Below are 27348 nucleotides of genomic sequence, written 5' to 3'. Positions count from 1 at the left end.
TCAAAACTACATAGTTCAAATTCCCACGTTCAATGTTACCCAAATGATTCAAAGTTACCCAAGTTGACTGTAATAAAAATCCATTTTACAATATAATAATAAGGGATTGCAAAGTTACATACATAGGTACAATTTAAAATATTCTTAAAACTATAGAGTGACTAGGAATACAATTTTGGTTAAAGTGATAATCATAGAGAATTCCAAAAAGTTTTACATTTAATTTACCATTTTTGACATTAACACTTTGACCGCCACAGTCGGCTATACTCGACAAATCAAGACCTTTTGCGTCGGGAGGCCGTGGGTCCGATTCCCACACGGAACAATTATTTGTGAGATCCACAAAATGTTTCGGGTCTGGTTGTACTTTGTGTCCGTTGTTTGTATGTTTGTAAAAGTCCCCGCAACACAAGAGCAATTCTTTGGAGTTGTCTTTTAAAAAGAAAAAAAAATAATGTCGACAATAATATAGCGTCGTGAGCACGTTCTGATTTGTCGAGTATAGCCGACCGTGGCGGTCAAAGGGAAAACAGTAAAGCCGTCGGTCCTGCGCCTGACCTCTCACTGGTCGTGTCGGTTATCCGTCCCACCGCACTATGAGAGTGATGGAATAGAGAGTGTACCTGTGTATTGTACACACGACACTATAAACAAACTCCTGTACAGTTGGCCAGTTTTAAAATGAAATTGGCTACTGCAGCTGGACATTATTATTTACTAGCTGTCCCGCGCAATTTCGCTTGCGTCACAGAGAGAATGGGTCATATTTTTCCCCCGTTTTTGTGACATTTTTTACTACTACTCTGCCCCGTTTAGTCGTAGCGTAATGTTATATAACGCATAGCCTTCCTCAATAAAAAGGCTATCCAATAGTAAAAAAAACCATTCACATCGGTAGTTCCTGAGATTAGCGCGTTCAAACAAACAAACTCTTCAGTGTTATAATCTATACTAATATTATAAAGCTGAAGAGTTTGTTTGTTTGAACGCGCTAATCTCAGGAACTACTGGTCAGATTTGAAAAATTATTTCAGTGTTAGATAGCCCATTTATCGAGGAAGGCTATAGGCTATCTCATATACCATCACGCTACGACCAATAGGAGCAGAGTACCAGTAAAAAATGATACAAAAACGGGGAAAATTTCGCCCATTCTCTAATGTGACTCACATTAGAGAATGGGCGAAATGTGACGCAAGCGAAGTTGCGCGGGTCAGCTAGTAATTGAAATAAAGTAGGTAAAACTTTATTGAAATGCTCTGTTAAAATAAAATATCGTGTTAGTTATTTCATTACAGAATATGTCATAGTTAATACAATGGTTTATTTCAAAACTACAATCTCACAATAAATGCAAAATTTTTATTATTTTGCATACAGTCAATATTTATTTGGAATCAATTTCAACTGAATATTTCAGTTGCCTTCTGTTCATAATAGGGATTTTTTTCTTATTAACCTCTGTGGCGCAGTCGGTAGTATATCCGACTGCTAATCATGTCTCGGGTTCGACTCCCTGGTCGGGTAAAGTGCTATTGATCTTTTTTAATTTATATTAGAACTAGCTGACGCGGCAAACGTTGCCTTGCAATATAAAAAAAAAATTGTGTCACTTAGGTGTATGAAAAATAGATGTTTCTCAGACCTAGTCAATATGCTCACAAAATTTCATGAGAATCGGTCAAGACGTTTCGGAGGAGTATGGCAACGAAAACTGTGACGCGAGAATTTTATGTATTAGATATCTCTCAATAGTATCCCGGAGTTTGGTAACGTGCCCGGTATATGGCAATAGACTCGCCCCCTATTACATGGGGCTAACATTGTTATAAATGTGGGCGTATTTCATACACCTATGTCTGTACCTTCGGGTATAAAAGTCGTGATGTTATTGTATTACGTCTGGGTGTCGATTGTTCCCATTAACGTAGTATTATGCATAGTGCATGCACTCAAAAATATTTGATCTACAAATTTAATAGTAATTCGTTGATATATTCTGCCATAACCTAAAAATTTCTTGAAGAAACTTTTAAGCAGGCTTTTTCTTAAAGTATACACATTTGATAGTACTATTATCATTATTTTTACATTACATTTGGGACTAAATACATACTCTACTACTCCTCTTATACTATTCTATGTCTTCTGTAAACCAGAAAGTTTGATTTTGTCAAAATGTGGCTAAATTTAACAAGCACCAGTATCTTGCCATTACTTCTTAAGAGGAACTAGAATTTTTAAATTGGTGATAAATCCATAATACTCTACGATTTTAAATAGATACTATCCTATTAAATATATATATAATACATTTCCACTGTACTCTGAAAATTGAATGCCATTAAAACGTATCAAAAAAAGTTACAATAGTTCGACTATTGATAGACTTTGGATAGAACTATATGTTCATAATAACTCAAAATTTAATCAAAAGTTTAATTAAATATAAATTTATTAGAGATAAAGGGCGTATTAATAATGTATTCGTGTTTCGGTACAAAGTTAGAGTTTCCTAGAATGTCTGACCTAAAAATGGAGAAATTGACATTGATCTTTCAATAATTCAGGTTTACAGAAGATTTAATGTGTCAGTGTAGTAGCACGATTTCTTACACTCACAACTATCGAGTACCGAGAGTTTAACATTTAAAATTTACTTCAAAGTTTAGTTTACATAGAACGCACTAGGGGCGCTGATCGTTTTACAAACATTACTTACTGGATAAATACTGGGATGTCGATAGACAATAGTGATAAGAAATCCTGTCGAATTCACTATAATTTGACGTCATACAAGTGCTAATAGGGTAATTGACTACCAGTCAAATCAGCTACTCTTTATGAAACGTCAAAAACACATTTTAGTATAGAAATACGAAATAGTGACGTCACATGCCTCATAATTTCATTGGCATCAATTCAGTGCCTAATAAGTTTCAGTCTGTAATAATTTCAATTTAAATTTTTTTTTACGAAAATAATTACATAGCCTGAGCATTTAGTGTTGAACCTTTTACGAGTACAAGTTTAATAATTTTTCGTTAACCCAGTCAACTACCCTATTAGGTAATCTTAATACAAAATCATCATACATAGGGTCTTCTCATAAAAGCTGGTAAAAATGAAAATTGCCAAATAAAATTTTGAAGGCAGTATCGCCTCCCAAAATATCACCAGCTATTATCAGAAGGCCTTATATATATGTTATATAAGTTCTCTACAATATAATTCCTAATGCTTCTTATATTTAGCCCCGCGGATCCTGCCGATGGTCCTGGCCACCATGACCATGAGAACGGCGACCGCTGTAGCCCGGTACCAGCCGCTGGCCACGCAAGCAACCGCGGCAACCAGCGCGAACAATAACCAGCTGTGTCATATTAACCCTTATTGGATGGTGGACTATGTTCGAAGAATATAGGAGTATGGCATTAGGAAGGTACGTTAAATTGTGGTTTCAAAGATTTTTGACTGTCGTTAACAGTAGTCAGAAGATTGAAAGTTTGGTAACCAGTCTTACAAAATCCAAATTAGTTACAGAACGATTAATTAATTGAACTTATAATTTAAATTTGCAAATATTTGCATGAAAATACGGATTCGCTAAGTTAGAAAATGGCTGTATTGGCATAATCAATTAATTTTTTTGCTAAATACAAAAAGATTTTTTTGAAAAAAATCGACAACTAAGTAAGATTCGTTTCTTTTATAAATTTCGTTGTTGGACAAAACGTAGTAGGAATTTGGATAACACATAGGATTTAGGATTTTTTATAGTCTTAAATATCTTAATTTAAATATTATAGTGACTTATAACTAAAATACAATAGGTACCTACAGTAGCGTTATTACATGTTGTCTTAAAACTATCTTATTAAAATACTGCCTTTTGGACCGACTTACAAAATGATTATGTGATTGATATGAATGTGTTGTTTTAAGTAAATATATATAAAATGTGCCTTTATAAATAGTGGTAATACTTGTATTATTTATTAATTCGAAAATCTGTATAACACTTACCTAATCACTGAATTTGATGTAATTTTGCGTACAGTCAATCTGGGTAACTTTGAATCATTTGGGTAACATTGACAGTGGGAATATGAACTAGTTTAGACTATTTTTTCATATGAAACCAACACAATTGATAAAAGTTCATTTTAGTTTTGCAAACTTTATCAATGTTGTCTTTGGACCTTAGAGATAGATGAAGATTTACCTACGGTCATAACGTTTGCGTAGTTGTACAGTCAATATAACTTAGCAAATATCAGTAAATGTTGATATAAACAATATTAGTAATCTTTTAACTAAGATCAAAGGTTGCGAAATGAGTTTGCGAATATTAATGGACGGGATTTGAACCCACGAAACTCTCTTAAGTACAAAACTAAATTTTCTCTACCAACGGTTAGAGATAAGACAATCTCTATTGCAAGGTAACAAATAGAAACTGGATTTCTACGTTGAAAGATTTTTTTCGGACAATTAATGCACCAAATTGAATACAGAATCTACGTTGTTTCAAAGCGGATTTTGACAGCTTCATAAAACTTTACTAAAGGATTTTTAACCTTTTCAACTATACGTGAAAATATTTGTTACATTAAGTTATTTTACTTAAATAATAACCCTACGGAATCATATACTGTAGAAATAGAAAAACAACATCTAACTTGAAAAAATTTTTTTCTTTTTTAAATGTCAATAAAGGCACATTTTCTCTCAAATATTTACTTAACAATATAAAACATGTATGTCTGTATATAATAATGTTGATTTGTAGTTAGTAATGATACACAAATGATGATTAAACACTCGTGAAATTTCGACATGCGATCATGGTAGCCAAATTTGTCCAAAAGACAATATTTCAAATAAAAATATAATCACGAACTCAAGAACAAGAAAATACATTAAAAATTATAATTTTTAGACATTTTTGTGGTAAAATTTTGCAAGTAAATAAGCCAGGAAATAATTCTTTGAAATTGAGCAGCATAATTTGACGATATGAATTAAATTTGAATGAACATTTATTTCCAGAAAAGAACGGTAATAGCCGAGTGGTGTAAGTTGGCACCTCCCACGCAAGTGGTTAAAGGTTCGACCCCGAGGCAATACACCAATGACTTTTCCAAGTTATGTGTGTATTAGAAATAATTATCACTTATTTTAACGATGAAGGAAAACATCTTGATGCAATGCATGCCTGAGAGTTCTTTAGAACAGTTCTTAAAGATATGGTAAGTCCCCAACCGCACTTGGTCAGCGTGGTGGACTCTTGGCCTAACCCTTTCCTCATTACAGGAGGAGACACTTGCCCAGCAGTGGGACAGAATTAAATTTATAATCAATATATATAATACTTTTCCGTTACTGACTGACTGATGGACAACGTACAGCCGAAACTACTGAGCGCAGTCTCATATAATATTTACCTAAATAATCATAAGAAGAAATTATTGCCATTGGAAAAAAATATCCCTGATATATATTTAGTGTTGCCATGTCTCTAATGTCTTGAGTTCGTGATAATGTTATGTATTAGTGTTCTTAAATAAAATAGACAAAATATTTTAGAATCAAATTTCGCTACCAATTGCATTTGGTTGAATTAATGATTATTTTTTTAATGAGGGACTTCAAATTGCCTTTATTCAAAGAAATTTATTTTGCCCAGCAGTGGGATTTTAAACGTGGAGACTTTAGACGTGGGACTAGTGGGTTACATTTATTTTTAATAATAAAAAATGCCTTGTAAGTTCACGTGCTTTGCAGAGTACGTAACTCGAATGACGCTTTATGGCACAAGATAAATAAAAAAAGTATCATGTTATAAAATTGGTAATATTGTCTTTGAATAAAGGCTTAAAAATTTCAGGATTTCGCAATTTCATGCAAATATGAAAACGAAATACACTTCGGAAATATTCGGACTTATATCGGAGTAATTCGGACTAGACCAATTTATTAGTTCCACAATATCTTTACTAACATGAATAAATATTTATATTTATTTAGCTTTCTTAGATGTCAAAACGGCGAAGCCGCTTAAGATAAAATTTCAAAAGTAATCACTAAAGCAAAACTAATTCTAATTTTGTGCCAAAAAAACAAAAATGATATTTGAGACCTTGTAAAATGATTTTACAGATCGCAAAAAATACAAATTAATGTAATGTGTATGAGTCCGCTAGTTACGAAAACACTGAATGTAAAATAAATGATGAATATGATAATGAAGTTGCAATTCGACTTGAAAGAACGTCAACCTAAAAAATCTATTTAATTAATATATTCGAATATACCCCTGCTAGTTATGAAACAGCAATTATAACCGAAATAAACCGACTTCATCCGAAATAACCCGACTTCATCCGAAACAAGCCGACCCCATCCGAAACAAGCCGAACATTTCCTCAGCGCTATAAAACACGACTGACCTCAGTTCCTGCTCCGTCACAGCTAATGTTCTGCCGCAGGCCGCCGCTCTCACTGCTAGACTGTCGTATTCACCCGACTTCGACTGCATTTGGTATTTTAATTCTGTGGAAAAATGTGAGTTAAGTTCTTTATAGTTCAACTCTTAGAATTTATTACCTCTAAAGGAACGACTAAACCTAAACTACAAGCCTAAATTACTCAGAAAACCTTATTTTTAGTTTTATGAAATATCATATTATTCAGAAGATTGATGACATTTTGAAAATAAAATAAAAATGCCACCATATTTTACACCCTAAAAAAAATCCAATCCAAAAAAATGGGAACACACAGGGTCTGGTTGTATTTTGTGTCCGTCGTCGTTAAAGTCCCTGCGACACAAGAGCATTCTTATGTATATCAGCTTAACCTTTTTTCCAACCCATTTTGGAGTCTGCTTCCAGTCTCACCGGATGCAGCTGAATACCAGTGTTGCCAAATTACCAGTCGCTCCATGTAAAACACTCCACAACCCAGTTACCTGGGTTATAACACGATACCCTTCGATAATACTGGTTGACAGACTTTCAAGCTTCTGACTACTGTTAACGACTGTCAAATATCTTCGAAAATTACAGCCCGGACCCACAACTTAACGTGCCTTCCGAAACACGGAGGAACTCGATATGGATAAGATGGTCACCCATACACAGATCAACCTCGGCAAGCGTGGCTTAACCTTAGAGACCGATCCGCGCGGATGTTGTTAACTAAGCCACGAGCTCCTCATAAATAAAATAATAATATATTATGTTTACCTTGTATTTCTTCTAACAGTTCCTTCTCTCTCTTAACTCGTTCTTCTTCTCCCTCTTGCCGACATTCTAGCTTCATTCTGGCCAGACAGTTCTCTTTGTCCGTCATGAATTGTTCCCATTGATCGTCTGCAATCAAAAACAAGGTGGTTATTTAATATATTTCAAATTAAGTAATCAACTGGATAAGAGGTTCTACAAAGATTTTTATATAGTAAATAAAGGGTATAAAAATGGGAAAAGTTCAGAATTTTTTTGGTCAAATAACTTTGAGGCCTCCGTAGCGCATTGCTTAAGGTCGCTAGGCGTCGGGAGGTTGTTCGATTCCCACACGGGACAATTTATTTGTGTGATCCACGACTAAATGTTTCGGGTCTGGTTGTACTTTGTGTCCGTTGTTTGTATGTTTGTAAAAGTCCCCGCGACACAAGAGCAATTCTTAGTGCGGGAGTTGTAATAAAAGGAAAATAAAATCTAAGCAATTTGCGGCCATACCGAATGTTATTTTATTTCATTGTATGACAGCAGTGCTATGTCATGAAATGAAGAAAAAAGATACGGAAAGAAAGGTAAAGAAAGACGGAAAGGAGAACAAAACTAAAAAAGAAAAGAACAATAGAAAGATAGGAACCTTTATCAACTTCAGAAAACAAACAAGAAAGAAAAAAGGAAAGAAAGGTCTTTATCCATTTCAGAAAGTAAGAAGCAAAGAAAGAATCTTTATCCATTTCAGAAACAAACAAGAAAGAAAGACGTAAAAAGAAAGAAAGAAGTAAAGACAGAGTAATCCTCACCCATTTCTTGTCGATGTTGTTCTTTAAGTTTGTTAACTTGCTCCAGTCGTTCAGCGAGCAGCTTCAGTCTGGTCTCTTCTAGCAGTTGTTTAGCTTCTGTCGCCGCGGTGGACGCTTCTTCTTCTGCTACTCGAAGCTTCTCTGACCATTCTGCTATTAGGGACTCTGGAAAGAAGGATATTGTTCAAATAGTTATAAAATACTTTCTAGGATTACTATTATTATAGCCTATTTTGATAGCTGTTTCGTTTCATTGATTTGATTACAATTAGGCATATTTTTTTTACCCATTACTGTCCCACTGCTGGGCAAGGGTCTCCTCCCAAACGAGGGGGAGGGGTTAGGCCTTGAGTCCGACACGCTTGGCCAAGTGCGAGTTGGGGACTGCATACACTTAATAAATATTTTTTTAAAAAATTGCCTTGCAGATTTCCTCATGATGTTTTCCTTCACCGTTAGAGCAAGAGATCATTATTTCTAATACACACGTAACTTCGAAAAGTCATTGGTGTGTTGCCTCGGACTCGAACCTGCAACCACGTGCGTGGGAAGTGCCAACTTAAACCACTCGGCTATCATTGCTTTAAAAAAGAACATAATTTACCTTTTTCGTTTTCAAACTTTTCAGTGAGCTCTTCTATCTTGTTGGCGTAGTTGATGTCAGCTTTATCCAGCATGTGTCTTAACTGCATGATGTCCCAGTCGGCCTTGCTGTGAGCTTCAGATATCGCGCGCTCGTAGTATGACTCCTTGGTTTCCAGGAGCTCTTTTAAGTTCTCGAACTGAAATTGGGGGTTAAGTTAGGTTAGGTACTGATGACCCCCCCGAGGGATCTCCACCTTGCAGTGGTGGGGGGGCTCAGTAGCCGCAACCGAGTGGTTGAGTACACTCGTTTGCGGTGAAGCTAAGAGAGATCCAGTGGAGAGGCCGCTTCCCTGTCTGGGCGGAACCGCACTAACCCGGGGGACCAAAAGCGGCCGGCCGGCTGGGCTGAGAGGAGCAGTCTGGCCGGTTTTTGGAGAGGCTGGTCGCGGAGGAAGGGATGTACCCTATCTCCGCGACTGGGCGGGGCCGCACCGCGAGATGCGGCAACGGTGGGGCTGCCGTGGGGAGCCGGGGGTCGGTCGGTCGGACCCGGCTCTTAACCCATGGCGGCTGGTGGTGGGACCGTAGGGCCTGGGAGCGTTGACTCGCTCTTGGGCTCGTTGGTCGTAGGGAAGGTTGCGGCGGCCTACACACCTTTCCGCCGCCGGCGGCCGGGACATGCTGCGCATCTGCGCGTGGCCTGTCCCGGCTTCCGAAGGCCCCCTGGCTGGCGAACTCGGGGGAGATTTCCGGCCATTGCACAAGGGGGCATAGTGGAGGGACGGCACCCGTGTGTTGGGGTGTCGTCCCACACTGTGGAGGAGTCCACGTTGTGGACAGCCGCGTCGGGGTCGCGGATGTGTGCCTAAAGGCGTTCCCGTGGCCTCGGCACTATGCGGCGAGGAGGAGGCAACACCTTGGTGGTTTAGTGGGTAGGCCTTGCCCTTCTGGTTCGGAGAGCCCCACATACCCCAGCGCTCCCCCGGGCGTTGGGGATGCAATTTCATGCATTAACCAAGTAAAAAAAAAAAAAAAAGGTTAGGTACTGATGAGTGGTATGTGCCCCTAAATGCGTATAATGCAGTGCCGGATTTACCATATAGCTGGAGGCAGCAAAGGCTACGGGCACCGCGCATTGGGGGGGCCGCGCATGTGCCCAAAAAAACCTTAAGTATGTAATCTATACTAATATTATAAAGCTGAAGAGTTTGTTTGTTTGTTTGAACGCGCTCATCTCGGGAACTACTGGTCCGATTTGAAAAATTCTTTCAGTGTTAGATAGCCCATTTATCGAGGAAGGTTATAGGCTATATATCTACACGCTACTACCAATAGGAGCAGAGTACCAGTAAAAAATGTTTCGGAAACGGGGAAAATTTTGACCCATTCTCTCTTATGTGACGCAAGCTAAGTTGCGCGGGTCAGCTAGTATACAATATTCTTGTACAAGCCACTCACCCTAGTAGTAAGTTCCCTGAGCTTCCTGTCCGCATTCCTGGCATGCTGCTCGCTCTCGCCCCGCAGCTGTGCGAGCGCGGCGCGGGTCCGCTCGGCGTGGGTGCGCTCCAGCGCGGCGCGGGAGCTGGCCGCCGCCGACACGTGCTCCGCTCGCATGGACTCTACTGCCTTGCTGTGCTGCTCTTCTAGGCGTTGGAGTTCCTGGGAAATTAAGGGTCTTTTTGTAATAATATGTCTGTTACACGGTACGGATTTTAATAATAATACGTCTGTTACACCCTATGTACGGTACACAGTGATGCAATAAATTTATCTTTAGATCCGAAAGGTGTAGTAGTGGTCGCTTTTTTGTACACAAAAGTAAGCCTGATAGTGCCAATTTGTAGAAAATAAATTAAAATATTTCCACTGTAGTAGAGAAGAAGAATCTTAACAGAAATCGCTTTCAAAACTTTCCTACATAAGCACTTCGAATATCATTTATGAATATCAAGAAAAAAAAATTGTATATAGGTTTAAAGAATATTTATGTATGTCATCTCTTTACCAGCTCAAATAGACGTAAAAATATGTTACCTTACTCCAAAATACAAAAAAAAAATCCTAACAAAACGCTGAAAACATAATCACTTTATGCCGAAAAAAGCATCCCTCAAGTAGCTAAAATAGAGAAATAAATGTTCTTGAGCCATCACCATCATCAGAAATATCTCATTTTTTAACCTACTTGCTGATGCCGTAACTCCTTCTCTTTCCCGCAGCAAGTCTCTCTCTCCAGCAGCTCCTTGAGCCTGTGGACCTCGAGCTTCAGCGCCTCTTCCCTCGTCTCCACTCTCTGCAGCTGTAAGGTGAGGGACTGGACCGAGCGCTGCTGTTCAGTCACCACGCCTCGAAGTTTCTTTAATTTTTAATTTATTTATTTTTCCACAAACCTGCTGATGCCGTAACTCCTTCTCTTTCCCGCAGCAAGTCTCTCTCTCCAGCAGCTCCTTGAGCCTGTGGACCTCCAGCTTCAGCGCCTCTTCCCTCGTCTCCACTCTCTGCAGCTGTAAGGTGAGGGACTGGACCGAGCGCTGCTGTTCAGTCACCACGCCTCGAAGTTTCTTTAATTTTTAATTTATTTATTTTTCCACAAACCTGCTGATGCCGTAACTCCTTCTCTTTCCCGCAGCAAGTCTCTCTCTCCAGCAGCTCCTTGAGCCTGTGGACCTCCAGCTTCAGCGCCTCTTCCCTCGTCTCCACTCTCTGCAGCTGTAAGGTGAGGGACTGGACCGAGCGCTGCTGTTCAGTCACCACGCCGCGAACTTGTTGAAGGGTTTTTAAATTTTTTATTTATTTATTTTCCACAAACCTGCTGATGCCGTAACTCCTTCTCTTTCCCGCAGCAAGTCTCTCTCTCCAGCAGCTCCTTGAGCCTGTGCACCTCGAGCTTCAGCGCCTCTTCCCTCGTCTCCACTCTCTGCAGCTGTAAGGTGAGGGACTGGACCGAGCGCTGCTGCTCAGTCACCACGCCGCGGAGTTGTTGTAACTCGGCCACTTGCGCGGAAGACGGGCGCGGCTCAGATTTTAGTTTTTCTACTTCTTCTGTTAGCTGTAAAAGATTTTTTTATTGAAAATTGGAGTTCAAACGCATATACAAAAACTGCACGTTTGGCGCAGTGGTTAAAGAGGTCACCTCGCCGCAATAACCGTAGCGCCGCGTGAGGTGGGTTCGAATCTCACCAGGGACAAATATTTGTGTGATGAGCACAGCTGAATGTTAATGTATCTATATAAGTATAAATAAATAAAAATAAATATTATTGGACAATTCACACGTTCATTTGATTACAAACTAAGCAGAGCTTGTACTATAGTAACTAGATAACTGATAAACATGCTTATACACTTGTAAATATTAGGTCGGGGAAAAAGTCTTTTCGCATTATAGTATGTATGAACTTGTAATAAAATCTCTTTGGCTTCAAGAATCACAAATGAGTACACGGTTCATTAGGTTTCTTTCAGTGAGCTCGTGAGTTACCCAAATATTGAACTTTTTTGTGTAGAGAAAAGATTTTATTACGAGTTCATACACACTATAACGCGAAAAGACGTTTTCTCCAACCCAATACCAAGAGTGTTGAATGCCTAGTGTACCTCTTTCTTGTGCTTCTCATTCTCCCTGGCTCTCTTCTCCAGCTCCCTCATCTTCCACTCGCAGTCGGCCAGCATCCTCTCGGCCCGGGCGGCGGCCTGCGACCGCGCGGCCTCGTGGGCGGCGCGCCATTTTGTTGTGTTCGCTTCTGCTGCTGCTAGGGCCTGCATATCAACAAATAATTATATTTAAGTAATAGGATTTAGATTTACAAGTACATTTTTAAACGGAATATATTCGTCTGTTAGTGAATTTGTGTTTTTTTCGAGAGATTTGAGAAAATACATTTTTATTTATTGACATGGGTTATTGAGCGGTATACAAGATGAATCGAAAATGTAGGTAGAGGTATATTTCGTATTTTGGCCTAATGTACATTCGTGAAGAAACAAATTTGACTGTAATTTTTACTTCACCTCTATATTTTGACTTTCATTTAAATGAAACTGACTGTTTGGAATGCAAGGAGTCATCGTGTCGATTAAAGACCGATAGAATAGAAGCACTCCCTAGATTCCCTAGAATCGGAACCATCGAGTATCGAAAGTTTGACATTTAGTATGTACTGCAAAATCTATACTAATATTATAAAGCTGAAGACTTTGTTTGTTTGATTGTTTGTTTGTTTGAACGCGCTAATCTCAGGAACTACTGGTACGATTTGAAAAATTCTTTCAGTGTTATTCAGCTTTCAGTGTGTTCAGATAGCCCATTTATTGAGGAAGGCTATAGGGTATATATCTTCACGCTACGACCAATTGGAGCAGAGTACAAGTAAAAAATGTAAGAAAACGGGGGAAAAAATCACTCTTTCTCTCTTATGTGACGTAAGCGAAGTTGCGCGGGTCAGCTAGTTGTTTCTACGACGCCCGCTAGAGGCGCGGAATCGATTGTCATGCAATTTCGATAGCTAGTCGATTATCAGTAGTCGATAGTAGTAGAGAATCGCGGTATTAGTAGTATTTACCTCCTGTGCCTTTTGTTCGTGCAATACTTTCTCCTGCTCGAGTCTGTCCTTGTCTCGCTCGAGCGCGAGCACTCGCGACTCGAGCTCGGCTCTCTGGCCCAACGCGTCCTCCAGCTCCGCGCGGATCTGGCGTATGGTGAGTCCATCGTCTGGAACAAATAAATAATAACATAATTAAATGCAAATACAATTATTTTACGATACTTTATAGATTTTGTTATTATGATAAAAAATATGTTTTTTTAAAGAATGTTACAGAATGAACCAACATATGCAAAGAACCGCGTCTGAAAGCAAAGACTTTTAAAGTCGATTTTCTAATGCAATATCCATATGTCCATATATTGGTCCATAGACTATAAAGAAGAATTATAACTAAGAATAATTTTAACTGCCTTTGTGGCGCGGTCGGTAGTATATGCGACTGCGGTGCGAGAGGTCTCGGGTTCGAATTCTGGGTCGGGCCAAAAAGACTTTTCTGAGATTTTCTGTTAAGAATTTCTTAGAGATTGCCCGGAGTTAGGAAGTTGAGGTCGAAGACCTCCGTGCCTCGGAGAGCACGTAAAGCCGTCGGTCCTGCGCCTGACCTCTCACTGGTCGTGTCGGTTATCAGTCCCACCAAACTATGAGAGTGATGGAATAGAGAGTGTACCTGTGTATTGTGCACACACTTGGACACTATAAACAAAGTCCTGCACAGATGGCCAGTTTCAATTAAACTGACCGCCGTAGCCGTATATCGGCTAGGAGGACATTATTATTATAAATAAGAAATTGACTCCATCGACCGATTACGATAGTAAAAGATTGCTTACAATACGTAATGCAATATTAACTTTATTAATGATGAGCATTTCAATTAGGTATTTTAACATAAAAAATGTCTAGATCGAGCATTAGGTATTAATACGTTAATTCATCACATGCATTTAATTACATTAAAAAAACACTTCATCAATTCTCAAATTAAAGAAATCTCTACTTAACCTTATCCTTTTAAAAAATACATTATTGCTAGTATGATATCGCGTTGTACTTACCGTTTCGCCTCTGTAACTGTGCCGCGAGGTCAGCGGAGCAGGTCCTGGCTGCAGACAGCTCCTCCTCCAGGGAGCGGCTGCGCTGTCGCACCAGCTCCGACTCTTTGTACGCCGCTGCTAGCTCGCATTTTAACTCTGAAACAAACAAACATATATCTAAATCTATCTTTATATAATTGTCGGTATAATGGAAGAACTAAATAATTCTGATTTTGGCCAAATTGACCTTTTACGATTTTATATTACGTGATCCCCAAAATATGCCGCATCTTTTGGTCTTACATACTTTCCTGTATCTTAACCCAATCTTAAAATATGGCCATTTTTGTTGAAATGGATAACTTGATTTTTGATTTTTCAATTGTACTAACATTGTTAATGGCGAAACTTGGTTGTATTTCATACACCTCTGGCTACACCGTTGGGTATTACAGGCGTGATATTAAGTATGTATTTATGTATGTATGTATGTATTAATGCATGTATGTGTGTATGCGTATGTGTGTATGTATGTTATATGCATATATGTATGTATGTTAGATGTCTGTGTATATGTATAGAAAGGATGTTCCTTACGCTTTTCCAAATGCCTATATCAGTGTTACTAAATATAACTGGTGCATACATTGCGGTTTATTGCACTCAGCGATCAACGTTATGCGCACATACATTTTATCCCGTGGGAAGATCACGAGATATTAATAACATGGAACTTTCTAGAACACTTTAATTACGGGATGTTATCGTATTATAAAATGGACATCTGTTCGAGCTATAAATTGATATTATTTATGAAAGGATTTGCGTCATTATAAAGAATTTGCGTTTTGTAAAAGTTGGAGCCATTTTTTCAGTTTTTCCATATGTTACGTATCTAGACAACATGGTCCGACTTTTTATGTGTCCTCCGAAGCACGGAGACCCTTAGTTTAAATGCTACTATTACTATGCGGTCACCCATCTATAGAAAGACCGCGCGAGATGTTGCTTAACCCATTAGTCGTTTACCGACCGAATCGAAAGACCGGTAAACGTCAAAATTTTTTAAGATCTACATAATTATATATCGCGTTTTGAAACAATTTCCTCCCGTTTTCCTCAATTGGTTAGCGTAGTCACCTCGCCGTAATACCTGCAGGGCCACGTGTGGTGGGTACGAATCCCACGCAGGACCAATTTTTGTATGATGAGCACGAGTTAAGTATGTATTTGGAAGTATATAAGTAAGTTTATCAGTTGTCTGGTTACCATAGTACAAGCTCTGCAGGTCGGCATCAAATGACCGCTTGTGAGTTGTACAATAATATTTATAATCAAGTAGTTTCTTTTTCACCAAAGTAAACTGCGAAGACCAAGGGCATTCAGCGTGGGCGACACATGGCTTAACTCCTCCCTCACTACGAAAGGAGACCCTTGCCCAGCAGTGTGGCATTAATGGGTTAAATTTATTTTTTCCTAGAGGCCGCTCGCGTCTTCGTCCGCGTGGAAACCCTTCCCGTATAAATCCCGATCCATCGGAAAATCCGGGATAAAAAGCCTATGTGGTATTCTGGGTCTTCAGCTACCTACATACCAAATTTCATCGTAATCGGATCAGTAGTATTGTCGTGAAAGAGTAACAAACATCCATACATACTCATAAACTTTCGCATTTATAATATTAGTAGGATTTATTTTAAACTGCGAAAAACTACCTCACAAAAGAACGAAACTTACAATTTCTTTGTACAAAACACTAACCGAATACCTGCTACCTGTTTCACCAGACGGTTTGTTTCTTTGGCTAACGGCCAAACGTCCACGCTTGCATACTCCATGTGTCACGTAGCTCTTTGTGTAGAACAATGAGAGTTATATGGAAACTTCGTCACTTTTCATTGTGACGTTTAACCAAAGATAGTGAAGCTCTTTGTGTTTTTTTAAGGAAAATTTGGCAATGAAAATCAATTTTCCAGTAATTGTTGTTAGGAAATGTTCCAAAGTTTTGACTTAAAACTAAAAACCTTACCCCCGGTTTCTGACTACGTTTAGCGGTAGTTTATCTATTCAATAGTTTTTTGTATGAGTTTAAACGCTATTGAATAGATAAACTACCGCTAAATGTACTTCAGAAACTGGGGGTTAGTGATTTACATTCATAGAGTCACGTTTTTTTCCCATAGGGGTAGCAAGAGATCAGAGAATGCCACTTGGTACGATCCTTACAAACTTCTCTTGCTTCATTCACATACATTATACTTATTCACTTGTTAAAAATTTTTGACAAGATGTATGATCTTGTCAAAAAAAATTTCGCGCAAAAACAGAGGTCCTGACCTGTTTTTGCGGGAAAATAATACAGGGAAAGTTGCGCCTTTAGTTTCTTCCCAAACTTTTCCTTTTTTTTTTCCTGATTTCCTGTTGTCTTTGTTAATACCGTAAGCTGAATTTAAGCTTTTCTTAGGCAGATTCATACAAGTTCGAAATATACAAGAAATAAAAGGCAAGGCAAGACTAATAATTTGGAGCGATATTCGGCCATGGTCAATTTCATTGAAACGAGACAACTGCGCAAAACTTTACAAAACAGTGGATTCCCATTTGGCTACATGCAAAAAAATATGTACCTACTTCGACAATAAATAACAAAAAAATATCTATAGATACATCTTTTCAAGAAAATCCGGTGGGAAATCTCTTTATTCCTGCTTTCAATGTTGTTATAAATCTTATATATAGCGCTGAATCAGAATAAAACCGTCTCACGAGTCGTTGGCTCGACTGCGTATAGATTGATGAAGTTGTTTTGCTTATAAAGAACGTTTGCTACACTAATTCGAGTATTTGGAAAGGAAATGAATTTCGTTGTATTTGTTGATTAAAAGTAGTTTTACATTGAAAGTTTGTTTGGAGGTTAAATTTTGGTTTGGTAACTTCTGCTGCTTATTGTATGGTTAGTGGTCAACCTACTGTCAAAGTTGTTCAAGCCGCCCGGAAGCCTTTGACGTGGCTTAACGACTGTTACCTTAACTGACAACAACCGGGGCCGACTTTTTACGTGTCCTCCAAAGCACGGAGACGCCCAGTTCAAATACCACTATGCGGTCACCCATCTATGGAATGACCGCGCCAACAGTTGCTTAACCCATAGATCGTGAGCCGGTGAGCGCAACTGGCTACGTACGCCTCTTAACTATGGCTTTAGTAACTGTACTGCCCATAGTGTAGTTTCATACACGCAGTAACTAGTAAACTAGCTTTTGCCCGCGTGTTTTGTGACTTAGACACACAAAATTTCATCCCCTATTTTATCCCCTTAGGGGTAGAGTTGATCACAATCCTTTCTTAGCGGATGCTTACGTCATAACATCTACCTGCATGTTAATTTCAGCCTGATCCGTCCAGTGGTTTGGGCTGTGCGTTGATAGATCACTATGTCAGTCAGTCACCTTTGAGTTTAATATATTTAGAAGTATGTAAGTATGTATATACTAGTAATAGCTAGTTTGTAAACTAATGGTATATCGTGTAAACGTCCTTCTCCGTTCTTGACGCGGGTGCCAAATATCACTGAGCTACATTACTCATATCGTGTTTATATAAACGCCTACGACTTAAACGAGTATTAGACACTTTCTTACAGTCTGCGGTTTTCTGTTAAGTGGTTAGGATAGTTTATTTTCTTCACGTTAAACTCCTTCTTTTGTTTTTTTTCGTTTAATACTTTTTATTTACTGGGTACGATATTGCTGCCTGATTTATTTACAGAAATCTTATATGTTTCTCAAGCGCACATAGTATCAAACTTTCTGTTTGCAGTCTCTATACGCTGGTATTGCGCTTAGGCTAATGATGTTCTATGACAACATCAGCATGAAAAGAAATAGCCACTGTTGCATAGACGCGACATTGGTAATAAGGAAATGAAACTGCCCAACATAGGACAGCGTTTCACCTAAGAAATTTTTTTACGGGGACGTAGTCACATCTGAAACTGGGGTCTTACCATTATCAACGAAAACATATATGCCTACGTCATAACATCTACCTGTATGCCAAATTTTAGCCTTATAGGTGTGGGCTTTGCGTTGATATAATACTCAGTCAGTCAGTCATCTTTAGTTATATGTATTTAGTCACTTATCCGATATTACCTACTTCGTGCCAAAATGCCATAAAAAACAAACACCTTTAGTATTTCCCTAAATTTCGCGAACCATAGAAGGCTCTCTGATCTTTTTTTATAAAGAAAGCAGTACTCACGTTCAATCTCCTGGTCCTTCTCTTCAATAATCTTCCTGTATGAGGAGATGAGTTCTCTCGCTCGCTCTGCCTCCCCGCATCTGTTGTCTGCGAGCTCCGTGAGAGCTGCCACTTGAGACTGGAACTTGCTTTCTTGAGAGACGAGGGTCTTCCTGCAAGTATAACAAGGGTATTTAAGTAAAATGTTTTCAAAACTCAAGATCGTAATTGGCGAGTAGTGGCCAAATAAAGAGACCGATGGAAAAAGTAGTGAGGAGGTCTTTTAAAATTACAATTGTCTAACTATCATGCTTTTAAATAAAATACAACCTGGTGACAAACAGACAGCGAAGTGGTACGGAACCACGAAAAGCCCTTTATCTTACTTTACGCAGCCAAGACCGGCAGTAGGACAGTACTAGCAAAATTTTGGTAATTTTTTTTAATGGAAGCGTAATTTTGAAACTTTCGTTAATGGTTTTTTAAGATCGCCTGACAGATTCTGCACTAGGAACAAATGGTTTTTTTGTTACAAGTGAATCTCACGCCCTAGAATGACAGGTAATATCTGTGTGTATCTGTGATGTCTTGCGAAAGTTCAGGTGCGTAGAACTCGTAAGCGCCGGTCATAAAATGTATAGATGCGAAGGGAAGTTTGTAAGGATCGAACCAAGTGTCGCTCTTTGTTATGTATACAGTGCCTACCCGTATAAAAATAAGTCGTGATTTTATACATACAAAATAATCACACAAACATTTAATTTCACGGCTGTAATTATCAACCCTACGACGTTAACGTAGCTCTTGCGTCATAACCTAAATCTATCGCTCATCACGACTACAGAAATATCTAGGCATTACATTGATACATTATAACCCATTGAACCGCTATAAAATCAATGTACAGCAGCAATCGAACTAAAATAACAACACTTATGAACTCTCGAGACTTCTATATAAATATATTTCGACGGTGGTTAGGAACACACACTATACTCGGGCTATTTCAAACGTGCGAACTAAGTCATATCGTTTTATCGGAGTCTCTCGCTCACTACACATGGTCATATTACTATGATTCTTTTGATTATGACGTAGTGAGTACGTTTGTAACCGCCTGAACATAGCCTCTTTTAGCATCGGCGATCAGCGTTTTAGACGCCTTTCAAAGATGCAGCGGCTAGCATCGCACCCTCGCAGACTTGAAAACGCCAATCGCGGCGACTTACCCCCGGTTTCTGAGGTACATTTAGCGGTAGTTTATCTAATCAATATCGTTTAAACTCATACTTATATGTATAAAAAATATTTGACCTGCAGGAAAAGTCTACCATATGTCGGCTTCATCATTAAGTCTACCAGGAAAATTCTACCATGTGACGACGTTTACATGAAATCTTCCAGGAAAAGTCTACCACGTGAAGTCTTCGTCATGAAATCCACCGGGAAAATTCTACCACGTCACGTCTTCATCATGAAATCTACCTGTCAGTCTACCATGTGACGCCGTCTACAAGAATTCTACCAGGAAAGCTCTACCATGTGTCTTCTTAGGCATTAAATCTACCTGGAAAAGTCTACCATGTGACACCTTCCTCATTACGGCAGACCCTTGCCCAGCAGTGGGACATTAATGGGCTAGATTTATTTTATTAATAGAATGAATCGTTTTTATAGTTAGTTTATTTTTCAGGTCAAATTTGCTTTCAAGTACCGTACGAACATAATCTTGTAACGTTTGTTCACTATCAAATATGTTTTACAAAATTGTATCTATCAAGATAACCTCGGTAGTTTCGGCCTAGGCTGAATTATGTCTAGATATTAATACCAGTGCATCTGGTTCTAGACTGAAGCTATTTTTGACGAGGTATTTTTATGGTCGTGCTGAAATTCAGTTTAAATATTTAACTGTTAGTTATATTTTTCAGTGGGCGTAATGCTTTTAGTGCTCAGACTTGTGGCATGAGGATAATTTGTCTGTCTATCTGTCTGAATGGGTTAATCTCTGGAACGACTTAACCGATTTGAATAGAACTTTTAATGGAAAATAGAGTAGTTGATAAACATAACATTTATAGTCGTAAGGCGATGATTAAAAAACTTTTCGAGTGTTGCATGCAATTTTTATGACCATCAATGAAACTGGAATAAAATATTATAAATATTATCCAATAGGGGATATTTAATCCAGACTAATAACTGCGAAAGTCTTGCATGTCTGTCTGTCTATTCGTCACAGCTAAAACAAAACCAATTTAGATGAAATTCAGCATGTACATTGTACATACTATAAGATCTGAGTTTAAACACAATCAGCTTTTTTTAATATCACTTCCTGAAATCCTGAAATGGGGCATGAAACTTTAAACGCCGGTTAGTTAGTAACGAAATAATAAAATAACCACTAATGTACGATACTTTGTTCTATATTATTTTGGCAACAACACCAAGTAAATGCATAGTAAATAAGGCACGTATTTTGAGGAAACTAAACACATAATATTTTATGTATTTATAATAACTTTGTTGTTTCAACCTTCAGACCTAGGTTTAATATAAGCACTAGATTTTGTGTTATTGCCAAACCTAACATATTATTTAACACTAGTTTTCCGTAAGAGAGTGTGGAACGAGGTGATCGTGTTCCTCCAACACAAAGGGAGGATCCTCCGACCAGGCGAGGTGATCATGCCTGGTGGGCCTAGGCTGCCCGACTGTTGTAGTCGGGAACTTGTATATATAGTCAGTCGCAGTGCAAACTTTGATAGCGCGATTCAGGACTTGTGACGTCAGTCACACTGCGCGTGGTGGTTGGTTGTGCGCTGATCCTAGTAAATGTCGCTGTATGTAGCGATCCGCTACAAGAGGCTGCTTTATGTGCCTTTCGTGCCTCGGCAAACACGTGAACCTGTGGCTCGATTCTCTACTACTATCGACTACCGACAACCGGCTTGTCATCGAAAAAATTTGTATGAAAAACTGATCAGCGCCTCTAACGGGCCGCGTAGGAACTATTTTGGCAGTACATTTTAAATGTCAAACTTTCGATAGTTAATCGACAGTACCGATTGTATAGAATCGCGCTACTGCATGACCTCTCACTGGTCGTGTTGGTAATCCGTCCCACCGGACTATGAGAGTGATGGAATAGAGAGTGTACCACACGCGCGACGGTATAAACAAAATCCTACATAGCTTTAATAAAACTAACCGTCATAGCCAAATACCGGTGAAGAAGGATTATTACATTATTGAGCAGGAGACAGACTTGAATTCGAATCTCCGTTGAGGCAATGCTTTCGAAAGATTCGATAGCAACAATGACTTGCCCCCCACATCTCTTTAAACGTAAAAACCACTAAACAGTAAACAGATTTTCTTGCGGTTTTCACTATTACACAGAGTGATTCAGGAGGATTTTCATATATTTGCGCAAAATTGCTTGAAATATGACGTCGAAAAAATTATAACTCTACCAATGCTCCTAATGTCTACCGAAAGTCTTAAAAAAATCTAACAAATAAAAATAGTTAACAAAGCAAGGTTACAAGTACGGTTAAAAGCTTTTGACCGACTTAAAAAACATTGCCAAAATTACTTCTAACCTATAGAAAAAGTAGAGAAAAACAATGTCTAAAAAGTTTATTTTTAGATACATAATTTACAAACAATTAGCACATATTTAAAAAAGTATCAAAAAGCACAGTAACCTATTTCAAAAAGTCACTGTAACCATCGAGAATTTAAAAACTTTCTTTGTTTTAAATAAAGAACACGACATGACTCAGGCAACGTGCGTCAAATGCCAATATGGCGGCCTTGAGCTGTCAAAAATACGCGCGAAAAATATTTATCCCGGTCATATGATATTGTAAACATATTTTTGTTTCGTATTTTGATATAAATTAGGTCTAATTTGATAGGTGAATGACTTAGGAGAGGTTGATGACAGATAGATAATCTGAAACGCTATGCTTCATCTTATCGTATAGTTAGTGGTCAACCTAGTGTCAAAGTTGTTCAAGCCGCCCGAAGGCCTTTGACGTGGCTTGACGTCTGTTATCTTAATTGACAACAATTGGGACTGATTTATATCCTAGATTAAAACATAGGATACACTATTTATGACGGAAAATCTTTTCAAGCGGATGTAGTCGCGGGTAGAGACAATATTGTATGTATCTATACTAATATTATAAAGCTGAAGAGTTTGTTTGTTTGTTTGAACGCGCTTATCTCAGGAACTATTGGTCCGAATTGAAAAATTATTTCAGTGTTAGATAGCCCATTTATCGAGGAAGGCTATAAGCTGCATATCATCACGCTACGACCAATAGGAGTAGAGAATCAGTAAAAAATGTTAGAAAAACGGGGAAAATTATGACCCATTCTCTCTTATATGATGCAAGCGAAGTAGCGCGGGTCAGCTAGTTAAGCTATATAACTTAAATCACAGCGGACGGAGTCGTAGCGAAAAGCTAGTAAAAATATAAAAAAATCGTAATGATTGATTTGAATTAAACATGCATATGTTGCACGCATGCTTCAACTACTGAACCGAATCTGTTTCTTGTTTACTAGTTTTGCATACATAAATATCTTGTCAATAGCCCTAAATAATCATTGATCTAATAAGTCAAGTCAATTGCGTTATAAAGCGTAATTTAACTTTCTATCTCTGAATGATTCCCAGTTGTCCCCTCTACGTTGTCACCCATGAGTGACAAATGGGAATTTTTTTCCTACCTTTATTCCCAGTTGTCACCCCGGGGGACAGTGTTAGAGGTGACAACTGGGAATATACCGAATTATTGATAGGTTGTCGAAGTTGCTCGATGGTCTTTGACATAACACTAAAAGCTCTTTTGACAGTCTTAAAAGCATAAGATCGAGCCGATATCAGGCACATAAATTGTTGCTGCGTTTTTCTTTCAAAAAATTCTAAAATTTATTTGTCCCTGTGTCCTTGCAACATATAACGATATCGGTCCTGCGCTCAAAAAAACTATTTTGCAGACATATTCGTATTTAATCAATTATCTTCTTATTACGAAGCCTACAAGTTAAATAAAACATAGATCCGTTAACTGTAAACTTATCAATTCTCTACCATTTACGGCACCTTTTTTTTTAATCCCACTGGGCAAGGGTCTCCTCCCAAACGAGGGAGGGGTTAGGCCTTGAGTCCACCACGCTGGCCAAGTGCGGCTTGGGGACTTTGCATGCCCTCAATAAATGTATTAGACAAATTTTAGGAATGCAAGATTTCCTCACGATTTACTAAGTTATTATATACTAGTTTATTATCCGCGACTTCGTCCGCCACCTGATTTTTTTCCTCGCGATGTTTTCCTTCCCCGAGCAAGTGAATTCGTGAGAAATTCCCGCTAAATCTATATAAATAAGGCCCAATAAAATGTTATTTACAAACAGATCTGTTATCTTTGTTTACGTTGAACACGTGTAATGTTAAGTTCACGTCCTAATTTAGCGAAACAGATGGCCGTGGCCGCGGACGACGCTAATATATGGATATTGTACACAAGATGTGAAGAGAAATGTCTTATTGGATAGGCGAGAAGACTTACAAAAGCATTGGAAAAGTAAATAATGCGTCTTGTCTCATAATGAAAGAAAGAATCTTGAAGTATTGGCGTCTTAAAAGTTTTTATTTACTCTGTACTTGGCAAACGTGTTTTTTTTTTCAACATAACCCTTTGTGCGTAATTACGATAGAAACTTAGTTAGTTTTTTTTATATATAAAAAAATAAGATTAAATTTACCTGCGATGGAGATGTTAAGATAAAGAAGCGAACCCCGCGAGTCGTGGTAAAGGTAATATAAATATCATTGGACAACTAACACACGGTCATTTTGTTCCAAACTAAGCAGATCTTGTACAATGGTAACCAAATAACTGATAAATGTAGTTATATGTGTACTTCTAAGTAAATACTTTCATGATACATTTACAACCAGGCTCTAGACCAATGGTTCCCAACCTTTTCTTAGTCCGGGACCACCTTTATATTATTCTTGTTAGCAGGGACCACTATGTTAGTATATTAAAGTTAAAGTATAATAATAATCCTCAAAATTTTAAATTTTAAAGTCATTCGCGGACCACATTTTGACTCCCGCGGACCACCGGTTGGGAACCACTGCTTTAGACAGATACTCATGCTCATCACACAAACATTTGTCCCGGGCGGGATCCGCATCTAAAATGGATTTCAAAAGTGAGTTGAGTTGGAAACACTACGCCACGGAGGTCGTAAAAACGTAACACAAGCGTATTCGAGAACTTCTAAACACTATAAAAAAATAGCATTGATAAAAATGGCCTAATTTCGTTGATGACAAACATACCAAATAAATCAATTGTATCACATCCAATGTTTTGATGCGTACAAACAACGCACGTCGTATCACGCAGTTACTTGTGCGTAGTAATAAACGTGGAGAGAGTCCACGTGAGATCAGAAATCAATCTATTAAGACTTACAGAATGTGAGACCTTTCAAACTAAATTTGGGCTTTGATTTATGCTAGACAAGTTGCCGGTCCCGACTTTGCCGGAGTAACACAGGGGCATTATTTGCTAAGGAAATAACGAATCGAACGTATACATATTATATTTTGAGCACTCATTATATTTATATGCTTGTGCGACTGTCCCTACAGATACGCTAAGAATTATTAGTTATTTTTGTATTACGTGTATAATAAAGAGTTTTTCAATTTATTTCAATTAAACATAATCAAAAATCACTACCTATTAAAAACTGCATAAAATTCTGTTAAGTAGATTTTGAGTTCATCGCGAACAGACAAACGGGCAATGATTACTTTTTGTTTAGTTTAATTAGGCAAGTTAATATGCATACTATTATGATATTTACATATGCAGCAATTTTTATAAATCGCAAGGAGGCACACTCCAATTTGTACTGTAGACTAGCTTTTCTCTTCGAAAGCTGTGAAGAGACAGTTGTCCAGCAGTGGTTCAGATTTCGGCATCATATAAATGGCCATTTGATATACAAAATTCTACGGAATTAAGGTCTAAAGGTACAGCAGTAGTATATCAGAACAGTCATGCTGTAAGTCATAGATTCGACACTTTGTACTTCGTACACCCTCCACACGTAGAGCTCTCTGCAAGATGAGTCATCATCAAAGGATAGGCGTTCCTACTACTAAATCAGTTTGTACGATTTGTCAATGATAGATTGCGATAGTAAGAAACGATCGCCGATAAAAGATAGATCGCTTATCTACTGCCAAATCGATAGAACATCTTGGCGCGGTCGATCCATGGTTAGGTGACCGCTTAGCGGTATTTCAACTGGGTGTCTCCGTGCTTCGGAGGGCACGTAAAATGTCACAATCTCAGGGATTTGTTGGACAATATACCATTCCAGCATCCATAGAGGATATTAGATATAATATAAAAGACATAATATCGCTCATAGCTAGTTGTGCTCACCGGTCGGTAAACGATCTGTGGGTTAAGCAACCGTTGGCGCGGTCATTCTATACGTGGATGAGCGCATAGTGGTATTTGAACTGAGCGACTCCGTGCTTCGGAGGACTCGTAAAAAGTCGGTCCCGGTGGTTGTCAATAAAGATAACAGTCATTAAGCCACGTCAAAGGCCTTCGGGCGGTTTGAACAACTTTGACACTAGGTTGACCACTAACCATACGATAAGAAGAAGTCAATGATAGATTGCGATAGAAAGATAGATCGTTTATCTACTGCCAAATCGATATCATCAATCGATATTCGTGTGATAAATTATTTTTCAAACTGTTCACTTGTCAATGTCCTAACATCCATTCATTTTTTTCACCCATTACTGTCCCAGCAGGGCAAGGGTCTCCTCCTAAACGAGGGAGGCGTTAAGGCGTTGAGTCCACCACGTGAGCCAAGTTGGGGACTTTGCATGCTCTCAATAAATGTATTAGGTCGAGGAAAAAATCTTTTCGCATTATAGTATGCATGAACTTGTAATAAAATCTCTTTGGCTTTAAGAATCAGAAATGAGAAGGTACACGGTTCATTAAGTTTCTTTCAGTGAGCTCGTGTGCTATCCAAATATCGAGCATTTTTGTGTAGAGAAAAGCTTTTATTACAAGTTCATATTCTATTGCTATCAAACCATGGAAATTTGAAAACCAGTGGAATTAAATCATGACTATTTTTAATTAAAACAGTTTTACTCGCATCATAACAAGTGTTGCGTATAATTACTGCAATGAACATACAAATTTACGGACACTTTGGCCAAGATTCATGTAGATTATACATATTTTATTATTACTCATACTATTTAATTACTTCCTTGAGTTGTGACATGCGAAAATATATTAATTGCGAGATTTGCAAGTATATTTTCGAATCCTTTATTTGGTTTGGTTAGTGGTCAACCTAGTGTCAAAGTTGTTTAAGCCGCCCGAAGGACTTTGAAATGAACGACTGTTATCATAATTGACAACAACCGGGACCGACTTTTAACGTGCGGAGATGTCCAGCTAAAACCACTAGCCCCACTAGCCCAAAAACGCTATTGAATAGATAAACTACCGCTAAATGTACTCAGAAAACGGGGGTAAGTTGCTACTCATCTATTTAATGACCGCGGCATAGGTTGCTTAACCAACAGATCGTTTACGTCCGAGTACACAACTGGCTATGGCAACTGGATATTCGGTAATACAAATATGTCAGCAACTCTCTGAATCTTTCAGAACAGACTGTTGACAATTTCATGTATGTATATGTATTTAATGAAATACAATGCTTATTCACATTCTATTGTTAAACTCGGACTATCAGAGACTTTGTTTGTTTATACGTGCTAATCTCAAAAACTAATCTGACGAATCGG

At 38.4% G+C, this 27348-nt stretch overlaps 1 protein-coding gene across 4 annotated transcripts in view; it reads right to left on the bottom strand.

Moving 5' to 3' along the window:
• LOC142984961 (uncharacterized) overlaps positions 1 to 27348 on the bottom strand; it is a 51980-nt gene that overhangs the window by 9089 nt on the left and 15543 nt on the right. For 3 of the 4 annotated variants that reach the window (XM_076132862.1, XM_076132863.1, XM_076132864.1), the window contains exons 3-12: positions 18474 to 18625; positions 14232 to 14366; positions 13192 to 13340; positions 12227 to 12388; positions 11439 to 11678; positions 10088 to 10288; positions 8649 to 8826; positions 8045 to 8209; positions 7254 to 7379; positions 6456 to 6558 (exon numbers count right to left, since the gene is read on the bottom strand). In XM_076132862.1, the coding sequence (XP_075988977.1) occupies positions 6456 to 6558; positions 7254 to 7379; positions 8045 to 8209; positions 8649 to 8826; positions 10088 to 10288; positions 11439 to 11678; positions 12227 to 12388; positions 13192 to 13340; positions 14232 to 14366; positions 18474 to 18625 (1611 nt within the window). Of the gene's footprint in view, positions 1 to 2983; positions 3377 to 6455; positions 6559 to 7253; positions 7380 to 8044; positions 8210 to 8648; positions 8827 to 10087; positions 10289 to 11438; positions 11679 to 12226; positions 12389 to 13191; positions 13341 to 14231; positions 14367 to 18473; positions 18626 to 27348 lie in introns of those variants that run through there. The other variant, XM_076132865.1, reaches the window with a different exon arrangement.

Source organism: Anticarsia gemmatalis, chromosome 29 (assembly GCF_050436995.1).
Source record: "Anticarsia gemmatalis isolate Benzon Research Colony breed Stoneville strain chromosome 29, ilAntGemm2 primary, whole genome shotgun sequence".
Taxonomy (NCBI): Eukaryota; Metazoa; Arthropoda; class Insecta; order Lepidoptera; family Erebidae; genus Anticarsia; species Anticarsia gemmatalis.
The sequence above is the reverse complement of the archived record's forward strand: the minus strand, read 5'-3'. Positions and strand labels throughout refer to the sequence as shown.